The sequence below is a fragment of the Neoarius graeffei genome, chromosome 24 (assembly GCF_027579695.1).
Source record: "Neoarius graeffei isolate fNeoGra1 chromosome 24, fNeoGra1.pri, whole genome shotgun sequence".
NCBI lineage: Eukaryota > Metazoa > Chordata > Actinopteri > Siluriformes > Ariidae > Neoarius > Neoarius graeffei.
Genome location: NC_083592.1, coordinates 36,806,029 through 36,820,356, shown reverse-complemented (window position 1 = coordinate 36,820,356; position 14,328 = coordinate 36,806,029). Strand labels below are relative to the sequence as shown.

The 14,328-nt window shown below is 43.4% G+C and overlaps 1 protein-coding gene across 7 annotated transcripts in view; it reads right to left on the bottom strand.

Moving 5' to 3' along the window:
- rhobtb4 (Rho related BTB domain containing 4) overlaps positions 1-11,995 on the bottom strand; it is a 115,488-nt gene extending 103,493 nt beyond the window's left edge. For 2 of the 7 annotated variants that reach the window (XM_060907177.1, XM_060907178.1), the window contains exons 1-2: positions 11,885-11,995; positions 11,214-11,648 (exon numbers count right to left, since the gene is read on the bottom strand). Coding sequence is in view for 1 of the 7 variants with exons in the window: in XM_060907175.1 (XP_060763158.1) it covers positions 9,132-9,136 (5 nt within the window). In the remaining 6 variants the exon portion in view is untranslated. Of the gene's footprint in view, positions 1-9,131; positions 9,504-9,982; positions 10,095-10,620; positions 10,706-11,213; positions 11,649-11,884 lie in introns of those variants that run through there. The other 5 variants (XM_060907180.1, XM_060907176.1, XM_060907179.1 and 2 more) reach the window with 4 other exon arrangements.
- Positions 11,996-14,328: the final 2,333 nt, after the last annotated feature.

Here is a 14,328-nt window from a genome sequence, read left to right as displayed (position 1 = left end):
TGGCCTGAGGTTGGGCTGAAGTGCCCTTGAGTAAGGGCACCTAACCCACAACTGCTCCCCGGGTGCTGTAGCATAGCTGCCCACTGCTCTGGGTATGTGTGTGTGCTCATTGCTCACTTGTGTGTGTGCATGTGTGTGTGTTCACTGCTTCAGATGGGTTAAATTTCAGTGTGTGCTTGAGTGTACGTGTGACAAATAAAGGCTTCTTGGATTCTTCTTGGCTGGTGTGTCCACACTTTTGACTGGTACAGAATATCTGAGTCAGCTTAAGTGGCCATGCCTATATTTAATGTGGAGAGAAAAATACAGGAAAAGAGAATAATTCAGTAATTAATGGCTGGAGTAGAGAACAAAAAACATGCAGTGAGTGAGAGGTCAGAATAGAGGCGAGGCTATGGTAACTTCAATAACCACTCTTTATAACCATGGTGAGTAGAACATCATGTCATAAAACACAGCACATCAAACCTTGTGGTTGGGCTACAACAGTAGAAGACCACATCAGGGCTCTGTTCCTGGCAGCCAAGAACAGGAATCTGAGGCTACAACAATGTGCACAGGCTCACCGAAACTGGACAGATGAAGACAGGAGAAACATCTAATCTCCGATGATCCTGTCTTGTCTTTATCTGAATGATGTTATTACATTGCACTGCTACTGACTGTTGTTTGTCTAAGTAACCTTGCTTATACTTAATGTGGGAAAAGACAAAAAAAAAAGAATAATTCAGTAGAGTGCACATTGTGCTATAGCTGCATTGCATCCCACCAACACTTACAGCAATGCAAACTACAGTAACTTCCATTGTAAGCATTGTTTTGTGCCTTGTTTTGAAAATGGTGGCCTCCCAGTTTCAGCTGTTTGGGTGTACAATACAAATGCCAGTCCGGCAACTCCTAGCTTGAAGCAGCCAGGCAACAATGTTTGAGTGAGCAAAACATGAGCTGTGGTTCAGGGTTCCCTTGAAGTGCAAGCATAATCATATCTGTGGATTTTGTCTTGGAGACAAATGAGGTCTGTATTCTGCATTTCCAGAAGAGAAGTGTCTATTCAGTTCCATTTTAATTCCATTACAGTAGTCTAACACTGGTTGAATGATGACTCCACAGGTGGCCTGCATTGCAGACAGCAAGAAAACAAATGTGCTTTTGTACCACACACATGGTTGGCAAACTGAGTTTAATGGTTGAGCAAGATGCTAACATGCTTACTCAGGCGGCATAACTGATCGAACAAAACATCTAAGCTTCAAGGCTAGAAATGACCAAGGAATGCATTTATTCTTTTGCTTTTTCTTATTTGGAGTCTGTATTTGTTTCCCTTTTTTGTCCCCCATACTCATATGAACACAGAGGTGGTGTTAATGGGGCTGCTTAATTCTGCTTTAATGAGTTCTAAACCTTCTCGAGACAGCTTTATGAAAACTTATTAAAAGTCAGCCAGAAAATTATGCACCCTCTCAACTTCCAACCTTAAAATGAAACAATGACATATTGGTTCAAGCAACCAAGCAAAGCTTTGCTAAAATCACAACGAACATAAAATATCTTGGGCTAAGAATGAGTTTGTGGCACTTCATTGAAGTAGATGTTGTCTTCAATTCAAGTGTTGATTTTGGATCTGATCCCTCTCACTCCCACTGACTTTACATAAGCTCTGAGAGTCCAAAACTGGATACTTGATCTCTGTCTACTCCCTGAAAGTGTCTTGCAAGCTGCCCTTCCATGCTGTGTTTTTGGGTCAGTATCATCTATCAGTATGTATCAAAAAGTTGAAGTAGATCTGTAACAAATGCTTAACTAGAAGAAAAGAGTATGAGGGTACTTCAAAAAGTTCTCAGCCTCACCTGGAAACAAGGGGCATAGCTCCTATTTTGTGGCATAACTGCATACTGCAAAGCTTTATATCATTGTCCACAAAAACTCAAATGAAAGAAGCAATCAAAGAAAAAAGGAAAGGAAAGTTTCGAGCTGGCATGCTGTTGCTCCACGACAATGCACCCGTCCACACAGAACAGTTGGCAGGGGCAGAAGCAGCCAAATGTGGCTTTGAACTCTTGCCCCATGCACCTTACTCACCTGACTTCTGTTTCCCAAACTGAAATCCCACTTGATGCAGTCATCCATGCTGTTGAGGAGTATCTGGAGACTCAAGATGTGACCCTTCTTCCACAAAGAAGCTTGAACATCGGTGGACCAAGTGCATTGACGTTAAAGGAGACTATGCTGAAAAATAATGCAAGAACAATCTTTCTCCCGTGACGTTTTCTGGGTGAGGCAGAGAACTTTTTGAAGTACCCTGGTAGAACATCTGGACATGGATGCTGATATCCAGAGGTTCTCATGAAGAGTTGTGCAACTTATTTGGTGCAAAGTTTGTTAATTGTCTTGCCCATGTATCAGCCCTGGTGAAAATAAATGTGCTAAGTGTACTAAAATTTAGCATACTTGTGTACTTGAAGCCACACTAATCATCAATATACCATACTTCAAGTGTGTTTATGATTAGTTAACTTGAGGCATGCTATTTTGGAACAACTAATTTTGTACTAAATATATTTTAATTGTAATTAAATTGTAGAAAAGTGCAACTTGAAGTGTATTTAGTGTACTTTTATGTGCTAAAGTGGAACAACTTAAAGTATATTTTGTATACTTTAAGTATATGACTTTATATGTACTAATATATGCTTAATTAGTCAAATTAAAGTGTACTTTGTTTGTATTATAAGTACCTTAAATAAGTACACTTTAGAAATTACACATAACTTTCACTTAAAGTATATTTTAGTATAATATATTTCTCATCTCATTATCTCTAGCAGCTTTATCCTTCTACAGGGTCGCAGGCAAGCTGGAGCCTATCCCAGCTGACTACGGGCGAAAGGCGGGGTACACCCTGGACAAGTCTCCAGGTCATCACAGGGCTGATACATAGACACAGACAACCATTCACACCTACAGTCAATTTAGAGTCACCAGTTAACCTAATCTGCATGTCTTTGGACTGTGGGGGAAACCGGAGCACCCGGAGGAAACCCACACGGACACGGGGAGAACATGCAAACTCCACACAGAAAGGCCCTCGCCAGCCCCGGGGCTCGAACCCAGGACCTTCTTGCTGTGAGGCGACAGCGCTAACCACTACGCCACCGTGCCACCCATAATATATTTCTATAAAGTGTAATATAGTATAATTATTTTAAAGTGTGTTAAAAGTGTTAGCATGAAAGCGTGATGTTAGAATACTTTTTATATATTTACAAAAAGTACAATTTGTATAAGTACATTCTCAATATACTATTGAAAATATGAATATACTTTAAATACAATAAAGTACTTTTTTTTTTTTCGCCAGGGAGTAAGGAATGATTCAACAGTTCCAGACATTGAGATAAAAGCTGGAACATTATCATTATCCACTCACTCGGATCCAGAGCCTCTCTCAGGAACACTGGATGTCATGCTGGATGTCAGTCCACCCGATGCATCATACACATCCTCATTCACATACTCATTCACAGCTAGGGGCAAATTTTCATTAACCATTTCAAATACTGGCAAGTTTGGGAGGTGAGAAGAACCCAAAGTTACTTCACACAGACACAGGGAGAACACCTCCAAAAAAGCTTGGAAGTTCTCTGGTTAGTTACCCACTATATGATCATACAGTATAATGCTCTGTGAAATAATTAAACACATCATAAATCTATTTAAAGTGTAGACTACTGTAGTAGCACCATAAATACCTTGTGTAAAAACTGAACTCTTTTCTACTAAACTAGATGTTTTGTAAGTATGTTAGAGAGCTAGCAGGGATTACAGTAGCTAGCATCGCCATACAGATAAGAGACAGAGATATGTTTGGTCAGATAGCATTCACATTGTCTCATCTCATTATCTCTAGCCGCTTTATCCTTCTACAGGGTCGCAGGCAAGCTGGAGCCTATCCCAGCTGACTACGGGCGAAAGGCGGGGTACACCCTGGACAAGTCGCCAGGTCATCACAGGGCTGACACATAGACACAGACAACCATTCACACTCACATTCACACCTACGGTCAATTTAGAGTCACCAGTTAACCTAACCTGCATGTCTTTGGACTGTGGGGGAAACCGGAGCACCCGGAGGAAACCCACGCGGACACGGGGAGAACATGCAAACTCCACACAGAAAGGCCCTCGCCGGCCCCGGGGCTCGAACCCAGGACCTTCTTGCTGTGAGGCGACAGTGCTAACCACTACACCACCGTGCCGCCCGCATTCACATTGTACTGCGAAGAAATATTTTGAAACAAGCTTGAGGTGCAGCATGGTAGTGTAGCGGCTAGCACTGTCGCCTCACAGCAAGAAGGTCCTGGGTTCGAGCCCAGTGGCTGGCGAGGGCCTTTCTGTGTGGAGTTTGCATGTTCTCCCCGTGTCTGTGTGGGTTTCCTCCGGGTACTCCAGTTTCCCCCAAAGACATGCAGGTTAGGCTAATTGGTGGCTCTAAATTGACCGTAGGTGTGACTCAGGGCTTTACGTTAACTTTTTTGCTCACCGGCCACTGTGGCTAGTGGTTTTCCCAAGTCACTAGCCATTCAGCCTTTTCACTAGCCACAATTTTGTTGCCAGGAAATCTAAGTTTTTTATTCACCATGATATGTTAAAGTTCGGAAGACCTAGATTTAATTATGAATGGCAGCGTATAATGTATCTCTACAGTAGCACTCGTATTCAGTGCTGATAAGGTAGCTCCCTATATGAAAACATGCAACCAATTCAGACAAAAATATAAACAGAGTATTCTGTTTATTGAACTCAAAAATTCAAGCCCCTTACAATATGAAATATCGTATAATATGAAAAATAACATTCAGTACAACTGAACTGATTCTAATATTAAAAGTCCAATTCAAAACATTTATCATTGAAAAACATCTGTTTTGATATGCAAGTATTGTGTATTATCAAGTATTATTGTGTATATTATGTATTATCTATTAATTGTGTGTGTGTGAACATGCGTAGAGAGAGACATTAAATGTCCTCATTACATTCATCATCAGATGAGTCTGAATGGTCCATGAGAAATGGTCTTCATGACCTGAGGCTTCCAGCAGCCCGTAAGTTGATAGCTGGGGCGAGATCAACTTCTTTCCAATCACGTGAACGTTTCTAAACAGCAGCTCCATCCTCTCCAGCTCAGCCGACTTCATGACAGCCAGGGACTTGAAAGCAATGCTGTCCTGTAGTGACCAGCCGTCTTCGCCTGTTTTGACGTTATACTACCGATGTGTGCATTTGACTTTTCGTGGTCCTTTATAGTTTCGAGTTTAAAATTACTGGTGCCTATCTTTGCCAGACTTTCTACAGTACATGGTATTTTCGGTTTTGCTATGAACTAGCCAATCTTGCCCAAACTTCCATTTGTCATTGAACTGTCTTATCTTCCTATTAGCGTCTTGTTCATCTCCATGGCCGTAGCCAGCTCTGAGGCCCCCGCGGTCCGGACCTCGGTCATTTTTAAGAGCTGAAAATACATTTGTACGCTAAATATTCAACTGGATAAAAAAATAAAGAATAACATTAAAACGACTCCGTAAAAAGTGCATTGTTAATTATGTTAAACGTTGATTCTGTCTTCTGTGTCTGTTTCACACGCGCGGCTCGGAGACCAAGAACACAAAACCGAATGAGCGCGCGACTCGGGGGAGGAACGCAGTGCAGGAGACACGGGGTTTCCATGGTAACCATCAGCGCACTTTCATGAAGCTGTTAAATTTACATTTTCGAAGCAGCGCAGTTTTGTCCTCATTGCTTGGGCCAGATCAAACTGTTAAACAAGCTTAAATTATTCTTACTCTTGCCACATACATGATTTTTTTTTTTCAAAACTGATATTTAGTTCAAACACCATTAAAAGTAATTTCAGGAACAGATCTCTTGCGTGGCGTGTAATTCACGCCGCTCATTTAAATATGTCAAACATTTTTCGGCGCGCACTTTGCGCATCATGGACCTCTGTGGTTTTAAAATGCTGCTCCGGCCCTGATCATCTCTGCCCCTTTTTTTCCTGAGCAGCAGGATTTGAAACTCCAGCTATATGCCACCACATCGTGCGCTTGTCAATCGTCAGCAACTTTGTTGCTTCGTTCATTAACCGCAGGTTACCGTATCACTGATTTTAACTGAGACATTAACGAACATTCTAAATAATTCTAACATGTTGTCAGAATGTTTCTGCAGGTGCTCATGGGAGTTGTAGGCCCGTAATATTACATTGCAATGCGTTTATTATATCAGAAGCCTTCAGAGAAAACTACAATTAAAATATATTGTCATACCACAGAATAAACCACCCGCCAAAGTGGCTAGTGGGACTAAAGTCATTACCCACCAAAGCCGAATTTTACCCGCATTTGGCGGGTGCTAATGTAAAGCCCTGGTGTGAATGAGTGTGAATGGTTGTTTGTCTATGTGTCAGCCCTGTGATGACCTGGTGACTTGTCCAGGGTGTACCCCACCTCTCGCTCATAGTCAGTGGGGATAGGCTCCAGCTTGCCTGCGACCCTGTAGAACAGGATAAGTGGCTACAGATAATGGATGGAAACAAGTTTGAAACCAACCCAGAACAGTATTAATTAGTCAGCTAGCTATAGCTACTTTTATTCTATCCACATTCACTGGATATGAGCAATCGCATGCGCTGATTGGCTACTACTAGGCTATCAGCTCATATACCGTGAGTTGAGAAAAACAAAATGGCGGAGCGTGTTGCTGAACCAACCAAGGATGAAATAAAAACTGTACTCAAAAACAAACCCCCAAAAAATACAAAAAAAGCAACAAAATATGGAATGAAAGTATTTGATGGTAAGAACTTTTTCTTTTCCTTTTTCAAGAATTATCATTATAGCATTTTTCACAAATTGCTACTGTCATTTCGGCGGTGTCAGGGTGCAGGCACTTACAGATGTATTCGCAGGGGAAAGTGGGGAGCAAACAATAACGAAGCCAAATCGTGAAGCTAGAATCGTGATCAGAAGGCAGGCAATGGTCGGTCGATCGGCAAACAGGTAAACGTAGGCAAGACAGGAAGGGTAGATGAGAGAGGGATAGCGATAGTCAAAACAACAAGAGACAGGCAGAGATATAATAGCTCGGTATGGACTGGAAACCACAGAACGATACTTCACACTGAACTTGTGTGAGTGAGGGGTTTAAGTAGCGTGGTACTGATAGTGGAATGAACAACAGCTGAGTTCAATACTCTGGTGACAGGGGGCGCTGTGAATCTTGGATGTTGTAGTCTTGAGTGGCCATGTTTGTAGTTTGGCTAGCGCTGCTGGTTTCAGTGTCTTTACTGACAGCTGGTTTGTTTACATTCTAAGCGGAAATTATTTTGTCAGGCGTTTTGTATAAAGTTTTTATTTATCGAATTTGCAAAAAATAAAAATGCTCCGTTTTTCAAAATCCAGTGAATGTGGATAGAATAAAACAGATATTCCACTCAATCTCGTCATATATAGCTTATAGCCAACTCGGAGCTACGTGCCTCGTCAGCTATCAGCTCATGTACGACTCGATTTCGTGGAATAACTGTTCAATCTTCATACAAAATATGACTAGCTAACTAATTAGCTCTCTATGGTAAGTGATTACAGGAAGTGTCCTGATCACTGTTTATGGCAGAAAGTCATTTACTACAATGTTTGGGGTTAAAATATCAATCCCCTTAGTCTTTTCTGACAGTACATGTTGTACTGTATTGTTGTTCATCTCCAAAATGGCACTGAATAATGTTAGCATCCAATCAAGCAAATTTCCCAGGAAGTGTAATCATCAACTGCATTACCGGCCCTGACTCAGCTTCCACAGAATTTCTAGTTTTGAGTCAGTCTGTTTCTTGGAATTCAATTAGGAGAGGTTGATTTAGATAACAAACTGGAAAGAAATCTAATCACAAATTATCCCTAAAGGTGAGCCACACAGTCAACATGGACATGCAGCCAGGCTGAAGAATAAAAGTGAAAATATACAGCTGCAGACAGCAGAAGGAAAGGGAAGTGTATGTAAGGTCAGTGCCCTCCTCTGTTCTGGCACCCAACCTTCCAGTGTTCACATCTCTAAACAATCTGGCACTGAAATCCCATCACCCCAGCTCTCTTTCCTCATAGCATGTGTGTATGTTTACAATTGAGAAAGGAAGTATGTGAATGTATCACATGTGTAAGATGATGTAAACTACATGCACTTCCCCCATACTGTGCACAATGATTTATGTTCTAGAGCTTTCTAAGTATTTGAAACTTCATAGAATGGGAAGCACACGACACAGTGTGACTGATACACATTTGAATGTAAGCAGAAGCATCCGAGCCTGCTTCTGTGAAGCTACAGACCTGATGAACTGGTTCATCAGCCGTTTGAGATCAACGATGAAACTCAACTGTAAAGAGTGCAGCCCTTAATGAAAAGAGTCAAACACAACAGTTCGAGTTCATGCACAAACCATAACGTAGTGCCCCTTTGTTCTTGGAAATATTATTGCATTTTTGATTATTAATGGATACGTTAGGGGCTTGAACCTTAGAGCTGTTGGTTGCGTCCATTTCATCTTTTCATAAGGCTGTTATGCCCCTCCACAGTGGCAGTTGGACCACTCCCAATGCCATGCCACCAGAACATTGGGGGAACCTCCTTCCCATGAGGCACAGTTATCCCCTGCCGGATGCCAACCTGGTATTTCTAGACCACGGGGTAACTGGGGTAGGATTGGACTACTCTTCGTCTGGCCTCTTCCCTTTGACCTGTCTGGCTTGGGTGGCCCTACCAGGAGCGATAGCTCTCACCAGCATAGCTCTCAAGACACACAAGGCCCTCCACCACAACAAAGTGGTAGTCCATGGAGGGCAAAGTAGCATTCAGGTCATTTAAACCATTATTAAAGGAAAAAGTTCAAAAACAGATGCTGGGTTTTCTATGTAGGTCAATATTAAAAAAAAGAGTGGTAAAACCTTTAGTAGTAACACCTAGTAACAACAAGGTCGTACTCGTGATCAGTTTTAACATCTAAGTCACTCATCTGGACTCCTTTTTATTTCTTTTTGTCCTTGCACTTCTTTTAAACATCACTTCTTAAAAATTACCTCATTTATTTTCTCCAACTCTGTCTCTGGGTCTAAGTCTTGTTCACGTTCTCTCTCTTTTGTGTTTAGTTCCAACAAGCACGGGATCCTCCTCTCTGGGATCAGCACTCCTCTTTTCTTCCCTCCATTCTTCTCTTCCTTTTCTGCTATCTCTCCATCGCTCTTATGTCACTCTATCACCCATGGTGCCCTGGCCCCGGTTCTTTGCACATGGACTCGTCTTTTTTTCAAAAACAACTCCGGGTGCAGCCAAGAGAGCGAGAATTGAAAGAACACTGGACAATGGCTTTCTCTTTTAACTGCCTTGCTCTGGTACAGATAAATATCATGTGCTTTGGGGGGACGATATGTTCTGTTTTTCCCCCCTCTGTGTGCACATGAATACGCAAGATACTTGCAGAGGCAGAAAGGCAGCTTATAGCATGCATGTTCAAGGCTGTTCTGAGAATATTTCTACACTGACTTGCATGTGTGTTCGTATGTAAGCCAAATGGGAATTGCTTTGATTTAGATGGCATGTTGCCCTGCTAGACAGACTGGAATGTAGAGACTGGTTACCCCACCCCCTACTTCTCCAAGTGCACCAGGGTATGGAGTTTAAGGGGAGAGGGGGAGAGAGAGAGAGAGAGAGAGAGAGAGAGAGAGAGAGAGAGATTGCTCAAGACACAGAGCCCCAGAGTCTTATAAGGTTCCCAGCTGTGCTGAGCTGGCCAGCTCCTATGTGCTCGAGAAGCCTGGAATGTTTGGAGTGCAAGCTCTTTGGAAAGCTCAAGTCACAAACAACAATCTTACTAAAAAGAAGGAGACACAAAGGGGGTGGTGGGAAGCACATGAGGAAAGTATTGCCTCACTCAGGCAGGGAAGCTTTCTAATCAGGAGAAGACGTCTTTCTAAGGTTGGTTGCTCCTGAACCGACAGGACAGATCTCTGGTCAGGAACACTCAGTGCTCCCGATTTACATATCTGACAGCGGATCAAATGCACAAACAAACAAACAAACAAACAAACAAACAAACAAACAAACAAACAAACAAGTTTTACTATCAATACTACAATAAGCACCAAAATGTGTTGTTTCAAAAATTATTTTTTATATAAAATCAACTTTGCCTCTGATGAATACTAAAGCATTTTACTCCAATACTCAGAAATGTATGATTGAGGGAAAAAAAAGGGACCGTGAGACAAAATCAAGAGGATACTGGGCCCAGAATAGTGTTTACGCAGCTGCTACCCGAAAAGAATAATAGCCTATAGCTAAAGTTTGAAGAGTGCACAAATCTGCCCAAAACCCTGCTGAATTTGCCTCCAATGGAATATAAACAGCCAAACCCCAAGTGTTCAATTAACTTATTATCTCTTTGTGCATCCAGCTGGACTTCACGCATCTTTGTGTACCTGCTATTCTACTGTGCACCTCTACACTTTTTGTCATAAAACAAGAAAATCTTACATACAAGATAAGTCCAACAAAAGCTGACACACTTACTGAAATTGCTTCTATAGAGTAACTGAATCCAAGCCCCAGGCTAGATGTTCTGCAGCGTGTCGGACTTCTACAGTCAACCAGTGCAAAGACCAAACACAGACTAGACACTGAGGAGCTGAACTTTTCTTCATTACTCTTAGATGACACACCCACCCCACAGTTGTTGGTACACTTTACCAGGCAATTGCATGGCATGTGCTTTAGGGCATGCCTTTTAGAATTTGACTGTGCAATACATGTAATGCGAGCTCATTACATAATGCATATTATGTTGTCATAAGGTTCAAAGGGACAAATAGGATATAGAAACTACACTTGTGTGCACACCCACTGTAACCACATAGAACCCATGCGCTTTGTGCACGCGCATAATTTCAATCATAAACACAATAACAACTCGTTTTAGGATCTGTACACTTCACCAAAACTGCTCCTCTGGGAAGCGATCGGAGCCACGTGTGGGGGCTCGAGCAGAAGAAGCAGCTCCGGCTACCAAAATAGAAATCATTCAGCGAGTGAAACTTGGGCAGAAGTTCAACTACATTCAGACTCTTTCTCTTTCAAACGGAGCAAAAAACTTACCAAAGACTTACCTTAAGTGCGTGTAAACCTCTCAGGAAAAGGAATAAGTCTTCCAAGTCTTGTCTTTCTAACTCGATACACTTCTGGTTCTAGTTCTATTTCAGCATGAGCTCGGCTCTGTTGCGTTCTTGCCCCATCAAGCCAAGAGATGGGTTTGGTTCAGACTCAGTCTTAAGTTAAGGGCCAAGTTCGCATCAGAGTTTCAGAAACATGCTCCAAATCCCAACAAGCGACCCAACACCACTGGCTTCACCTGGGAAGGAAGGTAGGAATGTCACTTCAGAAGCAGAAGATCACAGGAGGAAGGCAGGAAGAAGAAGAAGAAGAAAAAAAAGAAGTGAATACTGCTGAAGAAGAGCCACAGCAGATGCACAAAAGGGGGCGTTTTGCTGGTGCTGATGCGAGCTGCCTTGGCCTCTGTTGTTGCTGTTGTTGTTGTTGTTGTGCTTTAAAAGAGATGTGTAGAGTTAGCACCCTCAAACTTTACTGAAAGTCCAACTTTATTGTGATAAGAATATAAGTCCTTATGTTAATTCACACTGACTGTAATTACAATCTCAGCCTTCTTGACACACTATTTATTATATTAATACTATTCTGCTTTCATGCAAGCTATGAATGACACGATTTCCAAAACTTTTGACCCAGCTTGCATTATTCGGACCGCAGTCTTTGAACTCACCCGCTCGCGCGCAGCTCCGCGTCTGTGATGTAGTGATGTTGCGGTCGCGCGCAGGACTCTCGAGCCGACCATCTCGCGCGCATGTCATCGCTCTGCCGGAACACGTCAGCGGATATCAGCCAGCGCCGTGACGTCAGCCGCGCTCGCGACCCTCCGCCACACCCATCCATTCATAAAGAGACGCGCCGGAGCGCGCAGGGATTGTTGAGTGAGCTCGCGAAACACAGCCGGGGGGGAGGGGCATGAAACAACTCGAGGAGAGGAAGGGAAGAGGGGTGCTGTTGGTTAAATATGTCTCAAATGCATTACTTTAACTGCTAAAGGCAGCAGGTCAATAGCAAGGGATGAGTGGATAAGACAGGGATTGATAATCTTTCTGCAGACCTACAGTAGACACCTTGCATAGTCTCATCTCATCTCATTATCTCTAGCCGCTTTATCCTGTTCTACAGGGTTGCGGGCAAGCTGGAGCCTATCCCAGCTGACTACGGGCGAAAGGCGGGGTACACCCTGGACAAGTCGCCAGGTCATCACAGGGCTGACACATAGACACAGACAACCATTCACACTCACATTCACACCTACGGTCAATTTAGAGTCACCAGTTAACCTAACCTGCATGTCTTTGGGGGAAACCCATGCGGACACGGGGAGAACATCCATACAGAAAGGCCCTTTCCACAGCTAATTTTATAGTATCTGTGCAGTACCATCCACAGCAATCTTCAGGCAATCTATGTAGGACCATCCTCAGCAGCAGCAGCAGGAGTGAGAGAGTCAGGATCATTGGCATCTCAAACTAGCTGCTCCATACACCCCACTCGATCAGGGCATGGGGGCGCATATCATCACCTGAGTCTCCAAAAATAATAAAGTAATTTAAAAATGAGCTGATACATTCATTGCCCAGTGTTTCTTTGTCCTTCTTAAATGAACATTCTCCATTAATATTAAATGAAAATCTTACTGGAAAATAATAGGTGTATTAATAAAGAAATAGTGGTCAAAGGATCGTATTTTGGCGGCACGGTGGTGTAGTGGTTAGCGCTGTCGCCTCACAGCAAGAAGGTCCTGGGTTCGAGCCCCGGGGCCGGCGAGGGCCTTTCTGTGTGGAGTTTGCATGTTCTCCCCGTGTCCGCGTGGGTTTCCTCCGGGTACTCCGGTTTCCCCCACAGTCCAAAGACATGCAGGTTAGGTTAACTGGTGACTCTAAATTGACAGTAGGTGTGAATGTGAGTGTGAATGGTTGTCTGTGTCTATGTGTCAGCCCTGTGATGACCTGGCGACTTGTCCAGGGTGTACCCCGCCTTTCGCCCGTAGTCAGCTGGGATAGGCTCCAGCTTGCCTGCGACCCTGTAGAAGGATAAAGCGGCTAGAGATAATGAGATGAGATGAGATGAGGATCGTATTTTGACTAGCAGCAGCACTCGAAGCATGTCCCAGCCTTCGAGTAGATTCTGATAGCATGTCTATCCATCCATCCATTATCTGTAGCCGCTTATCTTGTTCTACAGGGTCGCAGGCAAGCTGGAGCCTATCCCAGCTGACTACGGGCGAAAGGCGGGGTACACCCTGGACAAGTCGCCAGGTCATCACAGGGCTGACACATAGACACAGACAACCATTCACACTCTCATTCACACCTACGGTCAATTTAGAGTCACCAGTTAACCTAACCTGCATGTCTTTGGGGGAAACCCACGCGGACACGAGGAGAACATCCATACAGAATGGCCCTTTCCACAGCTAATTTTATAGTATCTGTGCAGTACCATCCACAGCAATCTTCAGGCAATCTATGTAGGACCATCCTCAGCAGCAGCAGCAGCAGTGAGAGAGTCAGGATCATTGGCATCTCAAACTAGTTCAAAATTCACAAGAGTAAGATGGTTTTATTTATAGAGCTGCTCCATACACCCCACTCGATCAGGGCATGGGGTCGCATATCATCACCTGAGTCTCATCTCATCTCATCTCATTATCTGTAGCTGCTTTATCCTGTTCTACAGGGTCGCAGGCAAGCTGGAGCCTATCCCAGCTGACTACAGGTGAAAGGCGGGGTACACCCTGGACAAGTCACCAGGTCATCACAGGGCTGACACATAGACACAGACAACCATTCACACTCACATTCACACCTACGGTCAATTTAGAGTCACCAGTTAACCTAACCTGCATGTCTTTGGGGGAAACCCATGCGGACACGAGGAGAACATCCATACAGAAAGGCCCTTTCCACAGCTAATTTTATAGTATCTGTGCAGTACCATCCACAGCAATCTTCAGGCAATCTATGTAGGACCATCCTCAGCAGCAGCAGCAGGAGTGAGAGAGTCAGGATCATTGGCATCTCAAACTAGCTGCTCCATACACCCCACTCGATCAGGGCATGGGGGCGCATATCATCACCTGAGTCTCCAAAAATAATAAAGTAATTTAAAAAT